This window comes from Sparus aurata, chromosome 3, assembly GCF_900880675.1.
Source record: "Sparus aurata chromosome 3, fSpaAur1.1, whole genome shotgun sequence".
NCBI classification, from domain to species: Eukaryota; Metazoa; Chordata; class Actinopteri; order Spariformes; family Sparidae; genus Sparus; species Sparus aurata.
In genome coordinates this window covers 24,006,543-24,028,806 of record NC_044189.1, presented here as the reverse complement: position 1 = coordinate 24,028,806, position 22,264 = coordinate 24,006,543, and the positions used below count along the sequence as shown (strand labels likewise).

At 44.4% G+C, this 22,264-nt stretch overlaps 1 protein-coding gene across 3 annotated transcripts in view; it reads left to right on the top strand.

The window, feature by feature from the left end:
• fam49al (family with sequence similarity 49 member A, like) overlaps window positions 1-22,264 on the top strand; it is a 34,119-nt gene that overhangs the window by 916 nt on the left and 10,939 nt on the right. The window contains exons 2-3 of one of the 3 annotated variants that reach the window (XM_030411554.1): window positions 14,417-14,507; window positions 19,484-19,563. In XM_030411554.1, the coding sequence (XP_030267414.1) occupies window positions 19,491-19,563 (73 nt within the window). In that variant the 5' untranslated portion in view covers window positions 14,417-14,507; window positions 19,484-19,490. Of the gene's footprint in view, window positions 1-14,416; window positions 14,508-15,603; window positions 16,030-18,466; window positions 18,547-19,483; window positions 19,564-22,264 lie in introns of those variants that run through there. The other 2 variants (XM_030411556.1, XM_030411555.1) reach the window with 2 other exon arrangements.

Genomic DNA, 22,264 nt, shown 5'->3' with positions numbered 1-22,264 from the left:
CAATGTGGGTAAATTGCATGTCAAGCTCCATTATCGCACACAGGAAATCACACAAAAGAGACTCGGTTTTGTACAGTGAGGTGAGGTGTTCGAGCCGTGTGTGTGTGTGTGTGTGTGTGTGTGCTCGTGCAAGACGCCTGCTAAAAACAATAGCCACAGATTGCGCTGCTGATCAGAAGGGGTGGATGCATGCGACCGAAGTGGGAAAAAACAGGGAGGAGGGAAGGGGGAAAAAAAAAAAAAAAAACTGAATGGAGGGGTGAATGAATGAGGGAAAGGAGGAGAGGGCTGTAGCTACCTGCCGTGCTACTGTGTGACTCTGCAGGTCTTCTTTGTGCGCGCGGGGGAGAGGGAACGAGATGGATGGATGGATGGATGGAAAGGCGGAAAAAGAGAAAGCGTGATGAAGTGCCGTGTGTGTTCGAGTGTGTATGGGCGTGCGGACGAGGGGCGAAACAGGCGGTAGAGGTGTGTAATTGAAAGATCCGGGCCCCGTCTATCCGTCTGTAATCTACTGACTCTGGTTATAATCCATACGAGTGGATTAAATGATGATTTACTGCCATGTTGACTTTCACGACACACACACACGCACACCCACGCACACACACAACACTCATTTAGTGTCCGAGGAGGTCACGTTGCAGTGGCAGTGTGTTATGTTACAATCTCATCTTCTCTTATTGTGTAGTGGCTATATATCTATATATCTGTATATATGCTTATTCATCCATGTTTATACAAAGACATATATACACATACAGTATTATGCCTGCACGCACATATGTACATATATCAGTAGACATGGTGAAATCAGCCAAACTCTCATCGTGCGTATTTAAAAATACACACGCTATACACATACTGACATCTTCTACGAGCCTACGTCTTTTATTATGAAATCACACATTGCACATATGCACCTATATATAGATAAAATATGTAAATACGTACGCCTGTCCTAATTCATGGCTGTCATCCGAACATGCTTACATACACTGATTGATAGGCTGTGCTCTGCGCTGTAGGGCCATGAATCAAAATATGCAGATCATAACCCATTTACGTGTATGAATAAACAGCAAGCTGCACTGTAACATCTAACGTGTGTGCGCTCTCCGTGCACGAGTGTGTTAATTAATGTGTGTGTGTGTGTAGAGGGGTGTTTTTTCTGGTCTAAGACGGAATGGTGGCTGCTTTGGTATTTACTCCGCTGTTGCTAGGACACTCCCTTTGAACATTTTAAGCGAGCCTTTTCATTGGCCCGCCGCGATGATGCAAGATTCCCTCACCCCAAATCTTTCCTGAGCGCCCATAGAAACATGCCCGTCTGCATTTCCTCCTCTCCTCCTCGCTCCTTCTCTGTCACTCTTTGTCTCACACACACCCCTTCTCCATCTCTGTCTCCATCTCTTTCCGAGCGTCTCTCCCTGTGCATTCCCTCTCCAGCCCCGTCTTTCGTTCTTCTCAGTAATTCGTCGCTGCTCTTAAGATTTCCCCTCGACCGGTCTTCATCACCAGGGTACATTCTGTCACTTCCATCGCCCCTCGTCCAGTCAAAAATGCTCGTGGCAAAAATGGTGTTGACTGCATGTGCGCAATCGTTCTGTCCTGCTGTCTTGCAGGGGATTAGTGTCTCAGAATGTCCTGTTTCCTCTGCTTGTATGATCTGCGGTATCTGAGGTTGGTTTAGCATGTGTCAGGATTATCAGGTTGGACAAGGCGGAAGACAGGAATGGGGGTTGGGGTGTCATGTCTCTTTATTTTTCTCTTAATGTACATCACCTAACCCTTTCTCCTCAACAGCACGAGCACCCTTTCGCGAGCTACGCCTCCCTGTTATCACTGCAATTACCCCAAGTTCACAGCTTCTCAGCATTTCCCGTGATGACAGGCATTGCACGCCACACATGTGTGTAATCTTACATGTTGAGGGGCTGGGAATACAGGATGAGGGTATGTGAGGTTAGAACAAGTGAAAAAAGGGAGAGGAGGGAGGAAGAGGATGGGCGATGTTTGTCTTATTTGCGGCTTCTTTCATTATGAGTCACCATTGGAGCGCTGTCAACGCGGCTCATCATCAGGTGTAACTCTGTATAATGAACTCCTCCAGCCGTCACTGAACTCGACACGGCTGAGGTCGCGGCATAACCCCGACTCAGAGTGTGCGGATAAGGCAGCTGAGTGACAAGTACAGTGACACAGAAATGTGTGCCGCTACTTCAAAGTGTCATGGTGCACGGCTGAAGAGGAGTTTTGTCAAAACATTTTGACACCGAATAGATGCTAATAGGACAGCCTGAGCGAGCATCTTGAAGCCTGAAGTGTCTAAAAATGAAAGTTAAAGACACAAGAATATTTGCTGCTGTCTGCATTCTTTGCTGAACCGAGGATGTTAAATATTTCCATGATTCCATTTTGTTACTGTGAAAGATTCTTCTATTTATCTTGTCATTTTATAAAAATGATTTTTTTCCCATAAATGACTAAACAAGCTGTTCTCAGAGCAGGGGCGGTTCTGGGGGGGGGGGGGGGGGGAGCCCAACAGGGGCCAGTGCCCCAGTAACTCTGAGTCTGGACCCCCCTGTGGCCCCCCTGACAGGGAGTCTGCATCAATAATACAATGACAGATTTCTTGCAATGATTTTGTTTTGAAGGGAAAGGCAGAAATAAAGTGTCTCAGCAGTTTACAACCCAATCACAATTGCTGAAATTGTAAACACTGCTTTGTCTGAATGAGGGATTTATCCTTTTTTCCGGGTTGTATGTGCCCCCTAACAAAAAAGCCGGCCCCAACCTGGCCCCCCTATTAAAACTGGTCTAGAACCACCACTGTCTCAGAGGAAAGATAAGGTCCCCTGTAAACTGTTTAAAGCTAGAAAGGTGGCAGGGTCCGCCACATATAAACACATTAAAACAGTATGAAATTGTGTTGTCCTTTAAGATCAGTTTGATTATTCAGTTGGTTTAGGCAATGAAGAGCTTTCTCTTCGGATTAAAATTTCTTCCCCAAAACTGCAGAGTGCACCTTTAATGATCCTTGATTATCCTGAACTCGCCTTCACCAAAAGAGCAACAATGATTCAGTGGTGGATTATTGCTTTTTTCCCCCATTTACAGTAGAAAAGCTTATCAGACAGACTTCCAGTGGCATGACATAAGAATCAAGTGGACTGACAGCCATGTTGGGTTCAATCCTTTGATTAACATACAACGCCATCCGTATGTTAGTCCATGTGTTCCGACTGATTTCCTCACAAAATGCCTGAAAATCCACGTTTTGTCTCCACATTCCTAATCTTGTTTACTGGCCCACCCATCTGTCCACCAGTAACATCTGTCTCTCAATCATCTGTCACTTGAGCTTACATGCTTGCTCTTGATGTTCCTTTTGTTTCCATTGGGAGTTCAGACCAGCATTGTAGCCGGGCTTTAGTTAATTTCCCAAAATCGAGACCTGATCCGTCTCCACCTGGTAATCTTTTGGTTTTTAAGCCAGTATTGTCAAAAGTCAGGGATTACTCCCTCAGATCAGAGATGATCCAGTTAAAGGGGGGCGGTGTTGAGTGACAGAGTGCAGGGTGGTGACGGATGGTCCACTTATAGCATGCAGAAGGTTATATCTACGCACAGAGTGCATTCAGTACAGACAACTTTGGGTCAGAGAACTGCAGATTACAGAGAAATACTGCCCATGCAGAAATTAAGTCTCGTGATCTTGGGTTTCCTCAGACAATGGTACACCAATTTGGGGAAATGGGCTTATTTGCTGAGACTAAACTCAGAAAAAAAGATAAATTCCACTCTAATTTCAGTTGAGCTTTGCATAGTATAATATATAAGTGTGGAAACAGGGAGAAGCTGCTGGTCTGCAGGTAAAACACACATCTGAAGCTCAGTAATTCACATGTTCCCAACTCATTACATACTGACGCTTTGAGACTGTAGGTCAGGGTGTAGGCTGACATCCCAAAGCGTCAGTATTTGGTGAGCTGGGATCGGACTAAAAAATCTGTTTACTTATAAATTGAACCTTTAATCAGCACAGAGAAGTAAGTGCAAAAACAACAAGTTGTTTGCGATTGTGATTATGTGCCAAACTCTCTCTTGGCCAGAAAGAGTAACTTCCTGAAGTCTCTGCTGGTTTGCTGGCAACCTTACGGTGACGAGTTTTTACACTTTTAACACTTTCTTACAGAATATGCCAAACGGGCGGATTTTGTCACTGTTGAACAGAACCGGACTCGCTGTTTCAACCTGCTTCCTCTTTATTCTAAGATAATAACCAGCCGCTAGTGCTTCACATTTACTGAACAGACGTGACATTGGCATCAATATCCCACCTAACTCTTGGCAAGTATGCAAATAAGTGTAATCCCAAAACAAAGAACTATTCCTTTAAAACAAATTAAGCGTGTGTTCACTGTGCTCTTCAAATTTCACAGTCCTGTCCCCTGTTCCAGGAATTTTGTATCTTGAAAAGAAAGAGGAACAAGGATCCTCTAAAGTTGACAAAGGAAGAAAGGTAATTCTTTAACACTCCACTCAACTAAAAAATCAGACTTAAGACTCAATAACTTCATTAAAAAACTTGCCCAACAAGTTTCGAACTAAGGGACCGTCTAATTGAGCACTAACCCGCTGAGTCAGTGAGAAAATAGATTTAGCAGACAGTGAGATTTAATTCACCTTGACAAGGGAGCCGAGATCTGATAACTTTAAGATCATATTACTTAACTCTCAATATTGGACGGCACTCGTGGAGACGACTGAAAAGTCTCATTAAGCGCTGTTATCATCCTCGTTACGGGTGTCCTGCCGAAACTCTTTGAAATGTGCGATATCGGATCCAATAAGACACAGAGACGGGCCGCAGTGAATCCTCTCCTTCCTCTGTGAGACTAACCCGACATGACTTGTCTGACTCTCTCTTTCTGTGGCAATGAAGGAGGAGATTCAGGATGTAATCAGATTACTTCGGAGCTGCTTTCTGAGGGCATCCTACAGTGTCACGGCCTGATCAGATCAACCGCTGTCCACTAACGTCAATAAAATGCCCAAACTCACGCCCTCTGGTCACGTTTTAGATCAGTTTCCCCAATTCAGCTGGTAGGTGAAGCCGGTGCAGGACGATGGGAGGCTAAAGAGGGCGGAGCGGGAGGAGAGGAAACGAGGCGGCATTGCAATTAAGGTGTAATAAGTGAAGAGACAAATGATCTACTTAGCGATTGTATCTCAATCGAGGCTCCAGCTCTCCTAATAAGTTCTGGTGGATCATACCACCAAGTGTTTGATGACTGGGGCTGAAGGTAAATACACTTAGATGAGAGAGGAACAGTTTAACTTGGATTTAACAGTCATCATGTGGGAGTGTGTTTGACTAAACTGTAGATCACGGTCTCTCTCGTTGAATCTCTTCCCCTTATTCAGTTGACTGTGGAATGACCTTTTATGACATTTTAAACCGCAAATTAAGGACCCTTAAAGCTGCTGTAAGTGATACATTTTAATTAAAATATAAAGTAGCTTTATATTACAACAGTAAACACTGTTGGAGGTGTGCTGAGTGCAAAACGGACAGGAAGTTAAAAACCACTGGGCTGCTGGCAGTCATGCTTGTGTTTGGTGTTTGATCAGGCTTGTGAGAATATTCACATAGATTATCTACCTTTTTCCCTGTGCATGGACACACACACACACACACACACACACACACACACACACACACACACACCTACAGCCACTTTAAGCGCGTCGCATGTTGTTGCTCACACTCACATATGCTACGCACTTACGCACACACCAAATGAGTTTCCACCAGGATGGAGGGAAATTATCTCAGGATTTGCACTTGAATCGAGACCTACAAGCCACAAGCGTCAGAATCCAACAACCGCCTTGACAACTACATGGTGTTTCATTAACTTAGATAATAATGAGCAGATTGGAACATGATAAACGGATGTCAGCGCTGAAAACAAGTAAAATCAGTGGATTATTATTTTAAAAGTGGTGAAAACAGACAATTTAACGCTTTATGGGTACTGGCAAGGACATCTGGTTTGCTCACAGCCTGAACAGTATTTCTCCAATCCTAGTTTTGTTTAGATGATGGAGTAAAAGTGTAAGGACTTGATTATCTACATCAATTTGACCTGCAAGCATTAACATGTCTGTTAACTGCGTACTACAGTTATGTTGTATGTCGTATGTAGAACTACTTTTGAAGCCAAAGCAACACAAAATAACGTTAAACATTAACAAAATTGTTCTAATTTTTTCTGTCCAGGTTTAATTAACCATTGTATTCTATTTACCAAGGCTACAGTGTTGAGTCCTGAATGACGATATATCTGAGTTTGAGCTAGCATTAGCGGCTCTGTCAGGCTCTTCATTTGATTCAAAGAAGTTTACTTTCTAGCAATACCCTTTGTGTGTGTGTGTGTGTGTGTGTGTGTGTGTGTGTGTGTGTGTGTGTGTGTGTTTGTGAATGCCAGATCTGTCATGGGCCCACTGGGCTGCTGGCAGTCATGCTTGTGTTTGGTGTTTGATCAGGCTTGTGAGAATATTCACATAGATTATCTACCTTTTTCCCTGTGCATGGACACACACACACACACACAAACACACACACACACACACACACACACACACACACACACACGCATGATCACTAATTAGTTACTTAGGTATCCACCGTTTACAGTGTATCACTAGCATGTTTTTTATGAAACAACAAAGACAGAATATGAATGTAACTCCCAAATAAATCAGCAGACAGAAATAAACCACACGCACAGCCAAGATCTCAAACTTTCACACCAGGGATCCACCAACACATCCCAGATCCACTTTTATTTTATCCTGTTCCATCAATATTTTTTTTTTCCTGCGTCAGCTTGAGCCCATACCTTACATCGCAGCCAACTTCCCATATTTGAGAGCTGCTGCTGCTCTCCTGCCCCTCCCAGTGGGATAGGGAGTAGTGTAACACTGCATCCTCTGCCATGTGAGACACACTGCAGCACACTGTGATGGAGCATCGCCTCTGTCAAGGACACGCCGGCTCTGCCCGGTATGTATAGGGTGGATGACTTCGACACAGCGAGCTGAATATAGATTCTAGGTCACGCCGAGGTCAGAGGTTGCCCCATTCATTCATTTTCTGTGGTCATGTGCCGCGGTCGAGGGATTGAGACTCATGCTGTGTCCCAGTTCCACACTACATCGTAGTAGTATGCAGCATGTGCTTGCAGATGTTCACAGAAATAGCTGTTTATATGTGAAAAATACCGTTCTTCCTGTGAGCCTGATCATCCGACCTTGTAACTCTTAAGTCCCCAATCCATTATTCTCTCTGACAGTGATTGTGTTTCTAGTGTGGATTTTGTTCATGTTAGCCGTTTTATGCTTCAGAGAGGTTATTTTGCAGTACTGAGTGACGTATCCATGAAGCGAAACACGATTTTCAGGCAACACGGAGCTGTGATATCGCTAAAGCAGCCAACATTAAGGCTTTTTTTTTACACTGGAGACCAATTTAAAAGGTCCAGCGTGTAGGATTTAGGGACATTTAGTGGTGTGGTTGCAGGTCGCAACCAACTGAATACTCCTCGTCTCAAACTATTCTCACTGAAAACATGAAATGCCAGTGTTTGTCCATCATGGGCTACTGTAGAAACGTGGCACTGTGGAAGAGGACCGTGGATCTAATAAGGATAATCTGGATAAAGCATTCCTATGAGAGCCTCCAAGTGGTGCATGAAGCCAAAGCCAAGTCCAACCTCCTGAAAATGCTCCGGTTCTCCCGCGTAGCTTCCTCGTTGTGCAGCCCATAGAGGGTTGGCACTAGACTTTAACCAGCTGTTTGTGACCCTCAAAGAAATGTATCTATCAGGTTTACAGCAGCTTCTTTCACGATGTTCGATTACAGCTAACATTGTACACGGTGTTGCCACTATGTCTGATTGGCTTCAAAGCCTGGCACTGTTCCTGGAGGCTTAAGGAGGACCTGCTCCCTCTGTAGACATAACAGGCTCATTGTTAGGTGAAGAAGTGATTCTTTCAGGTGATTGTAGACTACTGAAAACAAATTTAGAAAATATATTCCATATCTGTCATTAAATCCTACTCACCTGACCTGCAACAGTTACAATTTATACTTAAGTTGCAACAATCTGTACACTTGCGTCAAACCTCTTCCACGCACATTGTCACCATTCTTTCCGGCTCCGGCACAAATGTCTGCGTCCACGACACTCTGATCAGCTCAGCTGTTTTTTTCAACCAGGGAGACAGCCGCTCATGAGCCCAGCACTAAAGCTACAGGAACTGCTGAGATGTGATTCAGAAGTCTGTTGTTTACCGTGCGAGAATAAGCTGAGTGTTTTTCCAAAGATTTGAAACTATTTTTGTGTTTCCAAGATCGCCTCTGGGGCTCTTTTTTGCTAATCTCTCTATTGTGCGCGTGCTGCAGCATGGCGAGCACTCGAGCATGCATTTTGACGAGTCGTTGCTGTATTTAGTCGTTTTTTTTTCAATTTGTACACACATCAGACTCAAAACCTACTAAGATCTCCAAGAAGCCCCGGTGCGTTAGACACATAACACAACGTTCTCCGCAAATTAAATGCGCGATTATGTAAAAGACAAGCAGAAGGGGGACATACAGTAAGAAGGGAAGTGGGCAGACGAAAAGACAGCAAGATGGACAGACAATGAACTGAAAGAGTGAAGGAGAGTTGAAGGAGAGAGGACAATCACAAGACAGCGAGTCGCCGGGGAGTTGAGTTCAAACTGCTTTTATGTGTACTGTTTTATAGTAGTCCTTGTCGCTCAATCTCCTCTTTACACACACACACACACACACACGTAAAACCACCTCAATGAAAACCAAATGAATTCAATTCAATTTCAGGTGAATATGCGCACACACAGTGGGAAACCAATTAAATGTTGTTTTCACCCCAACGAAATGTACTTCACATGTAAACACACGCAGTTGCACACACACTGTTCCAGAGCGATACAAAGCGGTGTGTGAGGAGAGGCTGGCTGTTCAGACGTTTGTCGCTTCGCTCTTTGTTTACAGATGGCGGGGGGTCAGGGAGGGACACGAGGAAAAAAAGGGGGCTGCAGCACAACAGTCACAGCCATGACAGCAACACACACGAACACACATCAAGAGTGCATGTAGACCCCTAAAGGCCCACAGGCTGCCTTTGATAGCAGCTAATTGGCATCCCGCATCACAAATAAAAATAACAAGCGCTTACTGTACACCCGTCCTCCCTCTGACGGCCGAAGCTCAGAGAGGAAACGGCTCTTGTGAAGGAAATTCAAGGCTGTAGTTTCTCCAACTCGGCTTTTTCAAGGTTCGAAACGCCCCTGAGCCAAATTATGGCGCTCAAATATTAATGGCTACATTAAATATAAGGAATATATTAATCTCTGTGGCGGAGGAAAGAAAGAAAAACAGAGCAGTGAGACTGAATTTATTAGCAAGAATCTCTCATGTTAGACATTTTGATGAGCAGGATACTGCGTATTACAAGTGCAAATGCACTTTATGGGTATAAACCTTCAGTGATGGCTACACAATAGAGACATTAGGAGTTCGGTTCTTATCCACCTCTGAGCAAATAAACCATTAAATCCCTCAGTTGGTGCCCCAGTTCTTAATTTCAGTGGAAAGAAATGATCACACTGAAGCTTGTAACACAAGGAAAATGGATTCAAGTGCAGCTTAAACATGCCATGCCCTCTCTCCCTCTCTCTCTACCTCTGTCATTTCTGCTGTCACTCACTCCATCCTCCCCTTTTTCTTTGTCAGCCTCACAACACTGAATCACAATGCTCATTTGCAATCGCCCTTTCATGAGGCACCATGCACGGTGCCGGACTCAGACCCAGCCAGTGTGTGTGTGTGTGTGTGTGTGTGTGTGTGTACGCGAGAGAGAGAGAGAGATGGAGAAGGGGGAGGGGTGATGCTGAGGAATCGTAACCTCCTCCTTCCATTTCCATCTCTCTCTCTGCTCTCCGGCGCTCCGTCCTTCGCTAGCTCTCACGCTCAGCGCCCACTCTGCCCTTTTATTCTCCTTCCCTCCTCACCTCAGCGAGGGACGGCAGTATCTATAATTGTGTATGAATGTGTGTCAGCGTGTGTGTGTGTGTGTGTGTGTGTGTAGGCCCGAGGCAAATTGGCTGTAGCATTCCATCGTCGGTCAATCTCTAGTGATGGTCTAGCTGGGTTTGACACTGCCACCCTCCATTATACTCCTTAAACTAGCTCTTTGTCTCCTCTCCTCTCCTCTCCTCTCCTCTCCTCTCCTCTCCTAGCCTTTTCCCATCTTTCCTTTCCTTGCTCCCTCCTTCTCATTTGCTACTTTTTCGTTGGTCGCCTTTCTCGCCTCTCCTTCACTAGCTATTCCTTTCATTGTCATCTTTCTTCTCCCAGCTCTTCCTCCCCATTTCTTCACTTTCTTTGTCTTCTCTCCCTTCTCCTTTCCTCTTCCCCAATTCTCATTTCCTTTCCTTTTCCTTAAATTCCTCTCCTGAGGTTTCCTTTCCTTTATTCCTTTCATTTCCTAACCCCTAATCTCTCTATGATTTTCCTCCCAAACTGCCACCAGAATCATCATGATCTCACTTACAGTAATGTACAATATACTTACAGTGTACATTATATACCATTAGTGTCAGCATCAAAAGTGGCTCTTTACCTTTTCTCCAAACAAATCCGAGGATTAACTGAGTTCAGGTCGGTGTTTAGTTCATTTGACATCCTCTTCATTTCCCCTCGAATCTCTCCTCTCTAAACACGCACATGAGCCGGCGATTTAACGGCAGCCTCCTGCACTCGCCTTCTACCTTTAGGGAGAGTGTGCTGAGAACAAAGCAGAGAGAATAGAGGGAGGATATAAGAGACACACAAATAGAGGAGGAGGTCAATAGGGTGTGCGGTGAGAAGATGAGTGAATGAACAGCTGCATAAAAGAGGGGCTTGGAGTGAAGGGAGGGGAGCGTCGAGAGAGGGCGAAAGGTTGAGAAAGAGTGAAAGAGATGAAGAGCGGGAGCGAGGTTGGGAATAATCACAGGTTTTTATTTTTTTTCAAAGAAGGACCTTAAGTGAGCAGAGCTCATACGAACTAAGTGGCAAAGACTCTCACCAAAACAGACAGATATCTCCGTACTATGACTTTGTGATCTCTCCTTTCTCACCACCTCTCTCTGAAACACTTATCAGCTTTGAAGTCGCTGAAAAAGCAACTGTAGTTAAAGACTGTCCCTCCAAATTGCCTGGAACTCTCCTACAGTGCCTCCTCTCTGGAGACTGCAGAGTAGTCTAATATTTGATTAGCATGACACTGATTCATGATGGGGCTCCTTAAGTGGCAGTGCCAGTATCAAAGTGAAGTCTTCCTGGAATCTGATTGATCAGTTTTGATTTTAAAGGACAGTTGATTATTGAGTCTTATTCCCGACTCATTAAAAATACTGACGCTCTGGTTTGGCTTCTCGGGCCATCCAACAACCCAAAGCACTGGTATTTACTCATACAGCAGCACTGTATTCCCCCTCTGTCTCTCTGTTATAGCTCCTGTCTCTTTAAGGCTCCTCTCCCGAACACCCAGTCTGCTCTGATTGGTCAGCTCACACACACCTGAGTCAGCACCGCTCACTTTGTCTCCAGGTGGCTCTGTCCTGTTTTCAGCTTCTAGTTTGCTTCATGTTTACCGTGAACGTATGAATAAAATATGCAAAGGTGCGACATAGTCACATAGTGTGATGTCAGCAAGTTACGGGGTTTCAGTTTCCTGTCAGACATCACTGTCATGACAGAATGTTTATCCCTCCAGGAGGGCTCCACAGACTTGGAGAATCTCTGCATGAATGCACTGAAGATGCTTGATCAAAAACAAAAAAACTACTGATCATTATTTAAGCTTTCAACCTCATATTTTAGACTTCCTGAACAGACTGAGTCGCAAATTCTCATGCAAATGGTTGTTTTCACATGACATAAGTAATTTGGACTGCGACCATGAATGAACCTTTGAAGAGATGACAGGAACAGGCACAAAACCCTAACCTTGGTTATGGTTAGGAAAAGATCATGTTTTGGCTTTTGAACTTGTGCCGAGGTCTCCGTAAAAATATCCAGAGATGTCAAACTTACAAATGTTGAAACACAGTCTTGAACTGCGGTCACTGGCTTGAAACCCATCTGCACTGTATGATAGTCGGGTGTAATGTGAAGGGGATGTGACACATATTAAAAAGTCTATATGGTACTTGGCCTGTGACCAGTGAACGTATCAGTGGTTTGCACAGATGTTAGCCGCCGTCATTTTGTCCTGGAAACGGGGCTGCGTCTTAATCCTGATGCGACAATCCCTACTGTCACTGAGACAGTTGGTGTTTTCTCACATTTATCACCCATCTTTGCAAACAAACCAAATCTGACTGACTATACTGAAGCTTAGGACCCTGAACCAACACAGGTGTCAAAAAGCCCATTTGATACCTCTACTATTGCGTCCTGTTTTGATCGGACTGTATTCTAATATTAAGGAACTAAATCTGATGAAATTGCATGCAGTTGTACATCAGACCTACGTAGTTGAGAAGCGCTGAGAATGCAACCAGGTGGCATAGGGCTTAAACAGCAAACTAACACACTCAGCCAATTAGCAAAATTGAAAATAGTAATCCATCAAACTGCGTAGTCAGGGCCCTGAAGCTGGAGTGAAATTATGCGTCTGCTCTCAATCTGATCCATTAATAGTCATCACAACAGCGTCATAGAGCTGGTACTTCTTTAATGATGCACTGTGCCTAAAAACTACTTCTCTATAGTTAAAATGAATGAGAAAACCTAGTGGCCTTTCAGTGTTGTCAGACTCGGGTACAAAGATGTATTTTACCTCAACTCTGTCCACAGGAATTTACCCCGAAGGTCTCAGTTCAAGTTGTCGCCTCTCTTGACCTCAGCATCCTGTGCAATGCTTGACCTTTGACCTTTCACTGAGAGGACAGATCAATAACCATTAGGTAATTTACTTGAGGGGGAACACACACGCACACAAAAAAAGTCCATATATGTAATGTGGAGGAATTGTAATTCCAGCAGTGGACAGTGTAGTTTACAACCTGCCAAGAGGACAGGCAATGCTTGGGTGTCCCGCACACTCTGGGGATTAAGGAGAGTTAAGTTCATCCATCCATCCGTCCAATCCACCTGATTGATAACACTGAACAGTACGCGACTGCGTGTTGCCAGGAGAATAAGAGACTGTGTTTCCCTGGCAACTATTCTTCAAAGGCCCCCGCCTCTCTCCTGTCTGCACTCTCTCATGATGAGATTCAATGATGCAAGCGCAGCAGCAGCAGCGTTAATAGTTACAACAGTCGGCGGCTAAGACGGCGCCGGAGTTGACAATGAATGAGATAAGCTTCACGAGATTAGTCTGTTATCAAAATGTAAAAATGGGAAAGAAAGCGGCACCTTCCAGGTTCTCAGATTAGACTGACCGAGCCTCTGGAACCGTAATACAAGCTACAAGTCTAATCTTTTGTCTCTGGGTACGAGTGCCTCTAACTGCTGTGTGTAACCTTTTTAGTGCAAATGGTGCGTCCAACACGGGGCATCTAAAGGTCCAATTTGTAGGATAATAGATTGTCAAATAGACCACTGACTCATTGGATTGGTAGCTCAGGCAGGGCACCAAACCCAGGGTTTTTCTTTATCCTGTTTTAGCTCACTGGCCACTCAATACCGCTGCTTCGGTTTGTAAATTTCTATTTTGTTCGCTCCTATCACTCTGTGAGTGAAGCTTTCAGCTACATGAGGCAGTCGTGTTCGGTGAAAAGGCTCTAAAAAAAAACACCATTCATCAACTGAACAACACTGAACGGCAGGCAGACACGATTATCGGCTCGCTAGCTAACGTTATGAAGCATTTAGCAGCTAAAGGGCAGATATTAGCTCAGGACATAACAAAGACTAAAATAGCGTTATTATTCGGTTGACATAAGCACTACTTCAGACTTGTCCTAAAAATGGAGAAAACACTGGATTGTCAGCAGTTTTAGAAGTAGCAGCTGGTTCAGTCTGGATGTAGGAAGTTTCACTGCAAAGCCAGTTAGGTAATAATATTACATAAAATATCATCATCTGAAAGGCTAATTAAGGCAAACTAGCACATCACAGTAATTAAGCATACATAATTATCATAACCTTATGTTTATTTGCCCTTTATGGCTCGTTCTTTGTCCGCGATGTTCTTCCCCCCCCTGTTGACTCAGTGCTTCAAGTCTTCTGCATTCCCGTCTTTCCAGACACTGTGCCGCATGAGACGTTGAAGTTTATGTAAATTTCTCTTCCTCTCTGTCTATCTGTCCGTCTCTTTGTCAGGTGGTGGGTGCTGATGCTGTAACCACTGTGTGGAGCTGACAAGCCCTGGTTGATGCAGTGAAGTGTTCCAGAGGGAAAAACACAAGCGAAGGTAGGAATGAAAAATGAGGAGTGGAGAAAAAAAAAAAAAAAGAAAAAGAAAAGGACACAGCATAGAAACACCATATGGGCGAGTCAGAGAGAGAGGGAGGAGCCGGATGGACCATTAAGGAGTGAGGATACAGTGATGGGTAGAGAGGAGAGTATAGCGGCCACATCCGTTGTATACAGTACAGCTGCTGAATGGGTCTGATTCACAGGCCTCTGAATACCCAGTCAGCCAGTGTGCGACAGAAAGAGAGATCATTGTGGTTGGAGAGAAAGAGACACAGATGGAGAAAGGGAGTTCAGATGGTATTATTGGTGAGTTAATAGAGGTTAGACTTGGCAGAGACGAGCAGCACTGCTTCTGTGCTCAGTAAATCCACACAGATGAAACTCCTGGTCGGTAACAGGAGGAATCTTTCAGTGAGAGCTGAAAGGAAGCCGGGAGGCCTCGCTCTGCTGCTTGGCTTCCAGTCTGGACCAGGTTTGCTTTTCAGACGCCATGTGGGAGCCGAGCCGTGTCTTTATTAAGGCTCAAGGAGCCCCTCGGTTTGGTTTTCTCCTGCCGGACTACAGATGAGAGCTGTGTGTGCTGTGCAGTTGCATAAGAGGAGTACTTTGCTCTACTTTAACGCTGGCTGACTGCAAACGCCGTGCGTGTAAGAGAAACTGAAACCGCTGGCCACCAAACACACTTCCTAATTCACAGAATGCCATGTCTCAATGTGCAAATAACAGCATGGCTGTGATAGATCCAGTGGCTTCCAGTTGAGAAGGAGACGTGTGTTCACGCAGCCCGATCACCATTCCCATTCTGCCACTTGGATTCGTTTGCACCTAAGGGCCACCAGTGAGACTGACTGACGCCCTGACAGAGATGTGCTGTGACAAGACAAGGCCAGAGGAGTCGGGAGAGTGCTGCTGAGTGGTGAAATAGAGAAGTGAGGCAGAGAGGAGAGCTGAAGGGGATATTTTTGAGGAACCCATTCTGACGTCAGAACCGAAAAGAGAGAAGGAGTTTTCTCTGCATGCGTACGAATTGAAAAAATATGAACACACACACATCAAGACGACATAGCCAGAGGAAAAAGACAGATATGTAAATAACACAAGCGTATCTTATGCTCTTTATACCAACAAACACACCCGGCAGAGGAGTATCTTGTTCTGAAAACAGCTTGAAACAAAAGAAAAAACAACACAAAGAGCAGCATCAAGCGCACAGACCAAATAGAGAAAACCACAAGGCTTTAAATAGATGGCTGAAAAAGAGAAGTGTGAAGTGGACAGAGATACACAGAGAGCGGCAGAGGGAAAAAAGGGCGAGAGCAGAAGTTTACATCAGTCTCCAAGAAAAGCAGAGTGGCAACCAGTGCCGCCTGTGTGACTGCAGTCGTCGCCCCGAGCGCCGCTAACCTGGGATTTATTTGCAGCGACGGTTTCACAAAGCAGTGGAGACAAAGACAGGACAGGGGAGAAGAATCTGAGGGATAGAGATAAAGGAAGAGGCGACTTACTGGGAAAAGAGGGTAAGAAGAGAATGGGGTGAGAAGCTGAGTCCCTTGATTTCCCCCTTTTTTATTAAATGTATGTTTACCATACATGTTCAATGCTCATTAATACAAAGACTGATTGCTATTCAGGTAGTAATGACTGGTGCATCATATCACTGTTGTAAGCATCTGACCTGGTGTGTGAGCAAACGGGCTGCTTTTTTTCTCCCCCATTACATCTTCTGCTGAGACGAGCAGACAATATCACCAGGCCAACAGTATCCTGGCAACCATCCGCCGAGCTCAGCTCTCAGGATGGACCACATGCTGCTCCAGACTCGGTGTATGTGTGTTAACGCGCGTGTGTAGGTGAGGCCGGCGTGCGGCTACCTCGGACACACACTCACCTTTAAATGTGTCAGAAAGGCTCTCATGGCTTTATGTGAGGCTCCAATCTGAATCTCAGCTTGACTTCGCCTTTGCAATCACCTTGTCAGGCTGAAGCTATGAATCTGTTATTCATTTATTCATGGTGTACTGCTATCTTGGAGCAGGTGGTCTAAAAGTCAGGAGGAGACGGTGTGCGTTTTACACGTTCGGACTGACGCTCGCAGGTTACAGCAGTGACTCAGCATAGTGCTCCCCCCTTTTCTGCCTCCCGGTAGATTTTTATAGACAGAGCAAACATATAATACAGGACTCAACTGACAGGGGAGAATATCAGCAAGCTGTTTCAGTGACTGGAAAGTGTAACTCCATCTCCTGTCTAGCTGCACCTTAGTGCTGCATTGCAACACCCGTTCTTGCTGAGTAACAGCGAAACAGACCAGGCTGGTTTTTTTTCTCTCCAGGACAGTGGCATCTCATAAACATGCTAATGCTGCCCACAAATCAGTCATGCAGGGGGGGGAAACCGATCGGCCTCCGCTGTGTGCTAACATAGCACACGAACGCGGAGGGTACGCAGAGGAAGTGAAACTTGGCAGCGAGCTCGGCTGCCGACGTCCCTCTATGATCGAGGAGAGGCTTTCAAACTCGCACAGCTGAGACTCGTTTGTGAATATTGGATTTCACTCAGCCGTTGTGTTTATTGGCTGTTTATTGTGTGTTTTTTTTTATGCAACGCAAGTCCAGATGCGGCCCCTCAGTCCCCTCCCTCTCTGATCCCTTACTGTACATGCTTTTTAAATCTCCTCTTTAAAACTGTCTGACAATATCACGTGCTGCATCACTTTCGTCCAGCTCTCTATTGAAGCTAAATGATGTTCCACTGAAAGAAATATTCAAATGTGGGACTGCATTATTTAATCAAACATGACTTTGGTATCCATGGTAACTTAAGGTTCTCCATTATTTAAAAAATCATCTGTGGATTTGATCAGCGTGTGGGTGGTACGATACCTTAAGTATTACTAATACTGATACTTAACTAAGTCCTATTTTCAGTAAAGATAGATACTAAAAAACACATCTGCCCCATTTTACATCATAATCTGGGCTGTTTTTTAAAGGTCTCATATTATTCTCATTTCCAGGTTCATACCTTTATTCTGAGCGTTTACTAGAAAAAGTTGACATTCTTTAATGTTCAAAACACACATTATTTTCTCTCACTGTCCATTGCTGCAGCGCCTCTACTCAGCCTTCATCTGAACACTCCGTTTTAGTGCCTGTGTCTTTAATTTTTATTTAACCTTTATTTAACCAGGAAAAGACTCATTGAGATTAAAAATGTCTTTGACAAGAGTGTCCTGGCAGAGACAGGCAGCGGCATAGTCATACATACATTGTGGTTCAACCCTTCCCTACTTCATACATTATTTGGCACCACGGCTCGAGTTTACTGGCCTGAGTGGGATTGAAGAGGTTGAAACTAGCGACGCCTGACATATGTTGTTTAGTCTGATGCTGTATCCGACCATACGAGCATGTAGAGACTATATATCCTGCACGTCTGACCTGCAGTATAATCTGATCAAGCTTGCATCATTGGTTTCATAAAGCGCTGGCATCTGGCCTTTAGCTTTGAGCATAAAAGAGCTTGTCATAAAGTATCCATAGACCGCTGTACATGAGGAGCATTAGGAGTCCGCACATAGCCGGCTTTTATTAGGTTACTATAGTAATGTAAATGGATTAAAACCACTGCTCAGCTCTAGTGACTCCCAATGAGTGAGCTGGATGATTCACTGTTGGATTTAGGCCTCCCTCTAATCGAATACAGCATACGCTGTGTATGGGATGCATACTGTGATCACTGTCATTTAAACTGGAGTCTGACTTCACTCTGGACATATTGCTGAGACAGAAGGATGGAGGATGAGAGGAAGAAAGGATGGCCAGAATAGTGCAGATGGGTAAAGAATAGAAGGCAGTCACAGCCTGCTGTGTTCTCCATGTGCATGTTGTGTGTTTTCATGCAGGTTGCCAGGTTCTGTGTACTGTATGCATTTTGTTGTTTCCTCCCGTCCAGGTCGCCAGCCATGGGGAACCTCATTAAGGTCCTTGGCAAGGATTTAGAGAACTGTCCACATTTTTTCCTGGACTTTGAAAGTAAGTGAGCGCCGGGGTGTGTGCGCGTGTCTGTGTGCTTGAAATGTGAGAGCACATGTGTGCAGCGGAGGTGTTCAGTGGGAGGTCGCCGGGTGGAGTCAGGGGAGGTGTATTTGGATGCGAGCTGCTGAGTTGTTGATGGTGTGATGGAGTGGCGTTGTGGGTGTGGTTTGTCATTATCAGACGCTCTCTAGTCCCACTCTCACTGCTTTCTGGTGCCCCTCTGACCAATGATGGTACAAACACACAGTGCGTAGGTACAAATAAACCAGTGTGGAGGTAATCAGGCAGGGCATCACAATCAGGTACATTTACAGGTAAGAGTTCACTTAGGTTGTTATCTTTTATACTGTACAATAATGTCCTCAGGAACTCTCAACAGCTTATTTACAGAATATATGCACAGTGTATTCTAATCTGTACACATTATAACCAGTTGGACTCTTTGCTAGAATTCGATAGAAATAAATCAAATGAGAAAGCCAACAATTATCTTTTAATCATAATTGATTCTGTATATTTACAAGATTGGTGCCAGAAAATGAGGACTGCATTTTTATTGTCTTATTCTAATCTTTACACAAAATTCTGCAATTTGATTACATTATTACATTAATGGGATTTCTTCCAATCATACAAATTCTCTGACACCAAATTCATTTTTCCTAAACAAAGCAAACATGTGAGTAATAGTACTACAGGAGTGGGATTAAAGAGGCTCTGTGTCCATGTTGCCATGCTTCACCCAGGAGAAACTTCCACCATGCCATTCCAACAACCCCCTCTCATCCGGTCCCCCACCCTGACACCTTCACCTCTCACACACCACACACACACATTAAAAACTCACACACACATACGCGCACGAACACGCGCACAACCCCCCCGACACCCATCCCCTCATCACCCACAGACTTCTCCCCTCTCTCTGTTCCAGGGGGCTCATGGGAAACCTCCTGAAAGTGCTGGCTTGCGCCGAACTTGAGCATGGCCCAATAGTTTTCCTTGACTTTGAACGTGAGACCATCCGCTTCTTATTTTTTTGAGTTATCCCTTTCTCTTTGTTGCCTTTGCTTTGTTTTCCTCATTCCATCGACCTTAGCTGACCATTGTGTCATCTTTACGTCCTTATTTACCCCTTTCTCCCTCCTCAGCTATATATTCCTCCTCGCCCTCCCTCTTTCTCTTTTGGTTTCCGCTCCAGGGACTGGCATTTGAAAGTCATTTGGCTTCTTTTCTGAAGGGTCTTATTCACACGCGCCACATCTTATTAGGCGCAGACAGATGCACAATGGCACGGTGACGCCACAACAAAATGACAACAATAATGCTTTGATCTCGGCTCATAAGCTACAAAAAAAAACCGAGGAGAAATAAAACTGAATGCCAGTCCTGTGTGGGTTTCTGTTGCTCGGAGATGATGATGGCTAACAGAAGTCTATCGTCATCCTCCACCTCCTCATCTCCTCATCCCCTATTGTGTGACCTATTGTGTGTCTGACCTATCCGTGTGTGGGTGAGTGTACGCCAAATAATGTGTGTGTGAGAGAGTGAGAAAAACTGGAAGAAGGAAAGATTGTGAAGGAGGCTGGTAAATCAAACCACCTCGAACATCCCCCCCCCCCTTTTCTCTTTTCCCAGTCAGTGATTTCTAAACTTTGCAGTGTGAAGATGTCCATCTCAGCAAGTCATTGAGCTGAAGCGCTCAGGGTTAAAATCTCGTTGAGCTAAATGCTAACATCAGCGAGCTAACGTGCGCGCGGCGACATAGCTACCATGCCGATGTTTAGCTGCAAATGTTCAGCATCCTAGTTTCGCTTGTTAGTATGCTTGGCACGAAGCCACGCCGCTAGCTAAAAACGCTCTTCCCTCTGTCACAATAGGGGTTTTTTTTTAAGTACGAAATAATTGAAAATGTACAGAAGATTTCTCATTAAATGATTTGTTAAGATGGAGATGTTTTGCAGTGTATCCCAACATATTCTGCCCTTCCTCGACCACTTTTTCCCCTCTAACAGCTGGCTTCCTCCTCCTCCTCCTCCTCCTCCTTTACTGACTGTATGTTACAGTGGGGGTGGGAGAGCTCACTGCTGGCAAGAGACGTCAGCTGTCAAACAGGCTGAATTTACCCTTCGTTTTTTATGCCTGTGATTCACCTAACTTCAAAAGCGAGTGGAATGAGTCAGACTCAGGCATCGCAGCTTCAGACCCCCTCCTCCTCCTCCTCCTCCTCCTCCACCACCACCACCTCCCCTGTGCCATCTGTGAGCTCTCCTCCTCAACCCAGAGACACAGTCACCTCTGTCACACAGCTCAAAGTTTGGCTTAAGCTCTATACTTAGCTCTCGTCAAGCTATTGATGGCTCATTGCTAATAATTACAGCGTGCTCAAACCGTTTGTAGGATAATGAGCCAATCTGATGATGAAGTAGAAAAAGTGTGGATACTTTACATTTAAACTGAGAACATGACGCTTGGATCCATCTATTGGTCGCCATGTCCAATATTAGATGTAGCCTCTATCCTCACAAGCTCCATTAGGAACCCTAAAAGCCTAGTTTGACAGCTAATTCCTTTTTTTCTTTCGATGCGACAGACAGGAGTCAGTTAGCGTAACTTAGCATAACATACAAACTTAAAACGACGAGCATGGCGCCGCCGAAAGGAAAATATACCCCACCTGTAAAACTAATATACTGTAAATGAGTCAATAAAAATGTTCTTCATCTTTTGCAACTTTTGAAAGGTGGCTACTTCCTTTTTTTAAAAAAAATTTAAAAACCTTAAAAACAGTGTTTTGAATGCGTATTATTATAATATTTAAGATTATATGTTCACAGTTATATAGGCTCTTGCAGGAGGTAAACAAGAATTCTACAGATCTTTGAATCTAGCTCAGCAATGAAGTGAACTATTCCTTTAACGGTGCAGTTTCAGAAAAGAAAGATTTTCATTGACTGATTTTTTTTAATTTATGCCTAAACAAATGAGATGAACAAACTCTTCATTTTAATGGTTGAATAAACAAACTGTCCTTGAAGGACAACACAGTTTCAAACTGTTTTACTTTGTTTATATTTGGCGGACCCTGCCACCTCGATAGCTTCAAACGGTGTTCTGATGACCTTATGTTCCTCTGAGAACAGCTTGTTTATTCAGTTATGGAGACAATAAGAATTTCTGACTTTGTACTTTTCCCTCATTAACATAGAGTTTGAATTTCCTCTCCAAAACCACATAGTGCTCATTTATAGCTATGACTACAAGCTCATTCAATTACTCCTGTACCTTGTAAACAAAATATGTTGTTGTTTACCAGAGAATTGCAGGAGCACATTAGTGATAAAATCATCGCTAAAATAACAGTACTTGCTCTGCTTATTATGGCAGGCGGTGTGCACGGAGGATAGCAGATATGCCATGATTACTATTTCTCTGCAGGGAGGCAATGCCTCGGGGTGCAAAAATAATCAGCGGTGCTGCCGCATGTAGAGAGCCGCCTGCCTGGGTACACTCCCACTCTCTCTCACTTTATACCTGAGTCACACATCGAGACCGATAGCTTGACGAAGAGAAAACCAAACACAACGATGACTCAAGAGGACGCATCTTAAATTGTGTCGCTCAGACGCCTAATCCCTCCTGTATACATGCAGCACGCCACATGGGCAAAGAAGGCAGATCTGTGACGGGGAGGAGCCCTGCGGCGAAAAACACT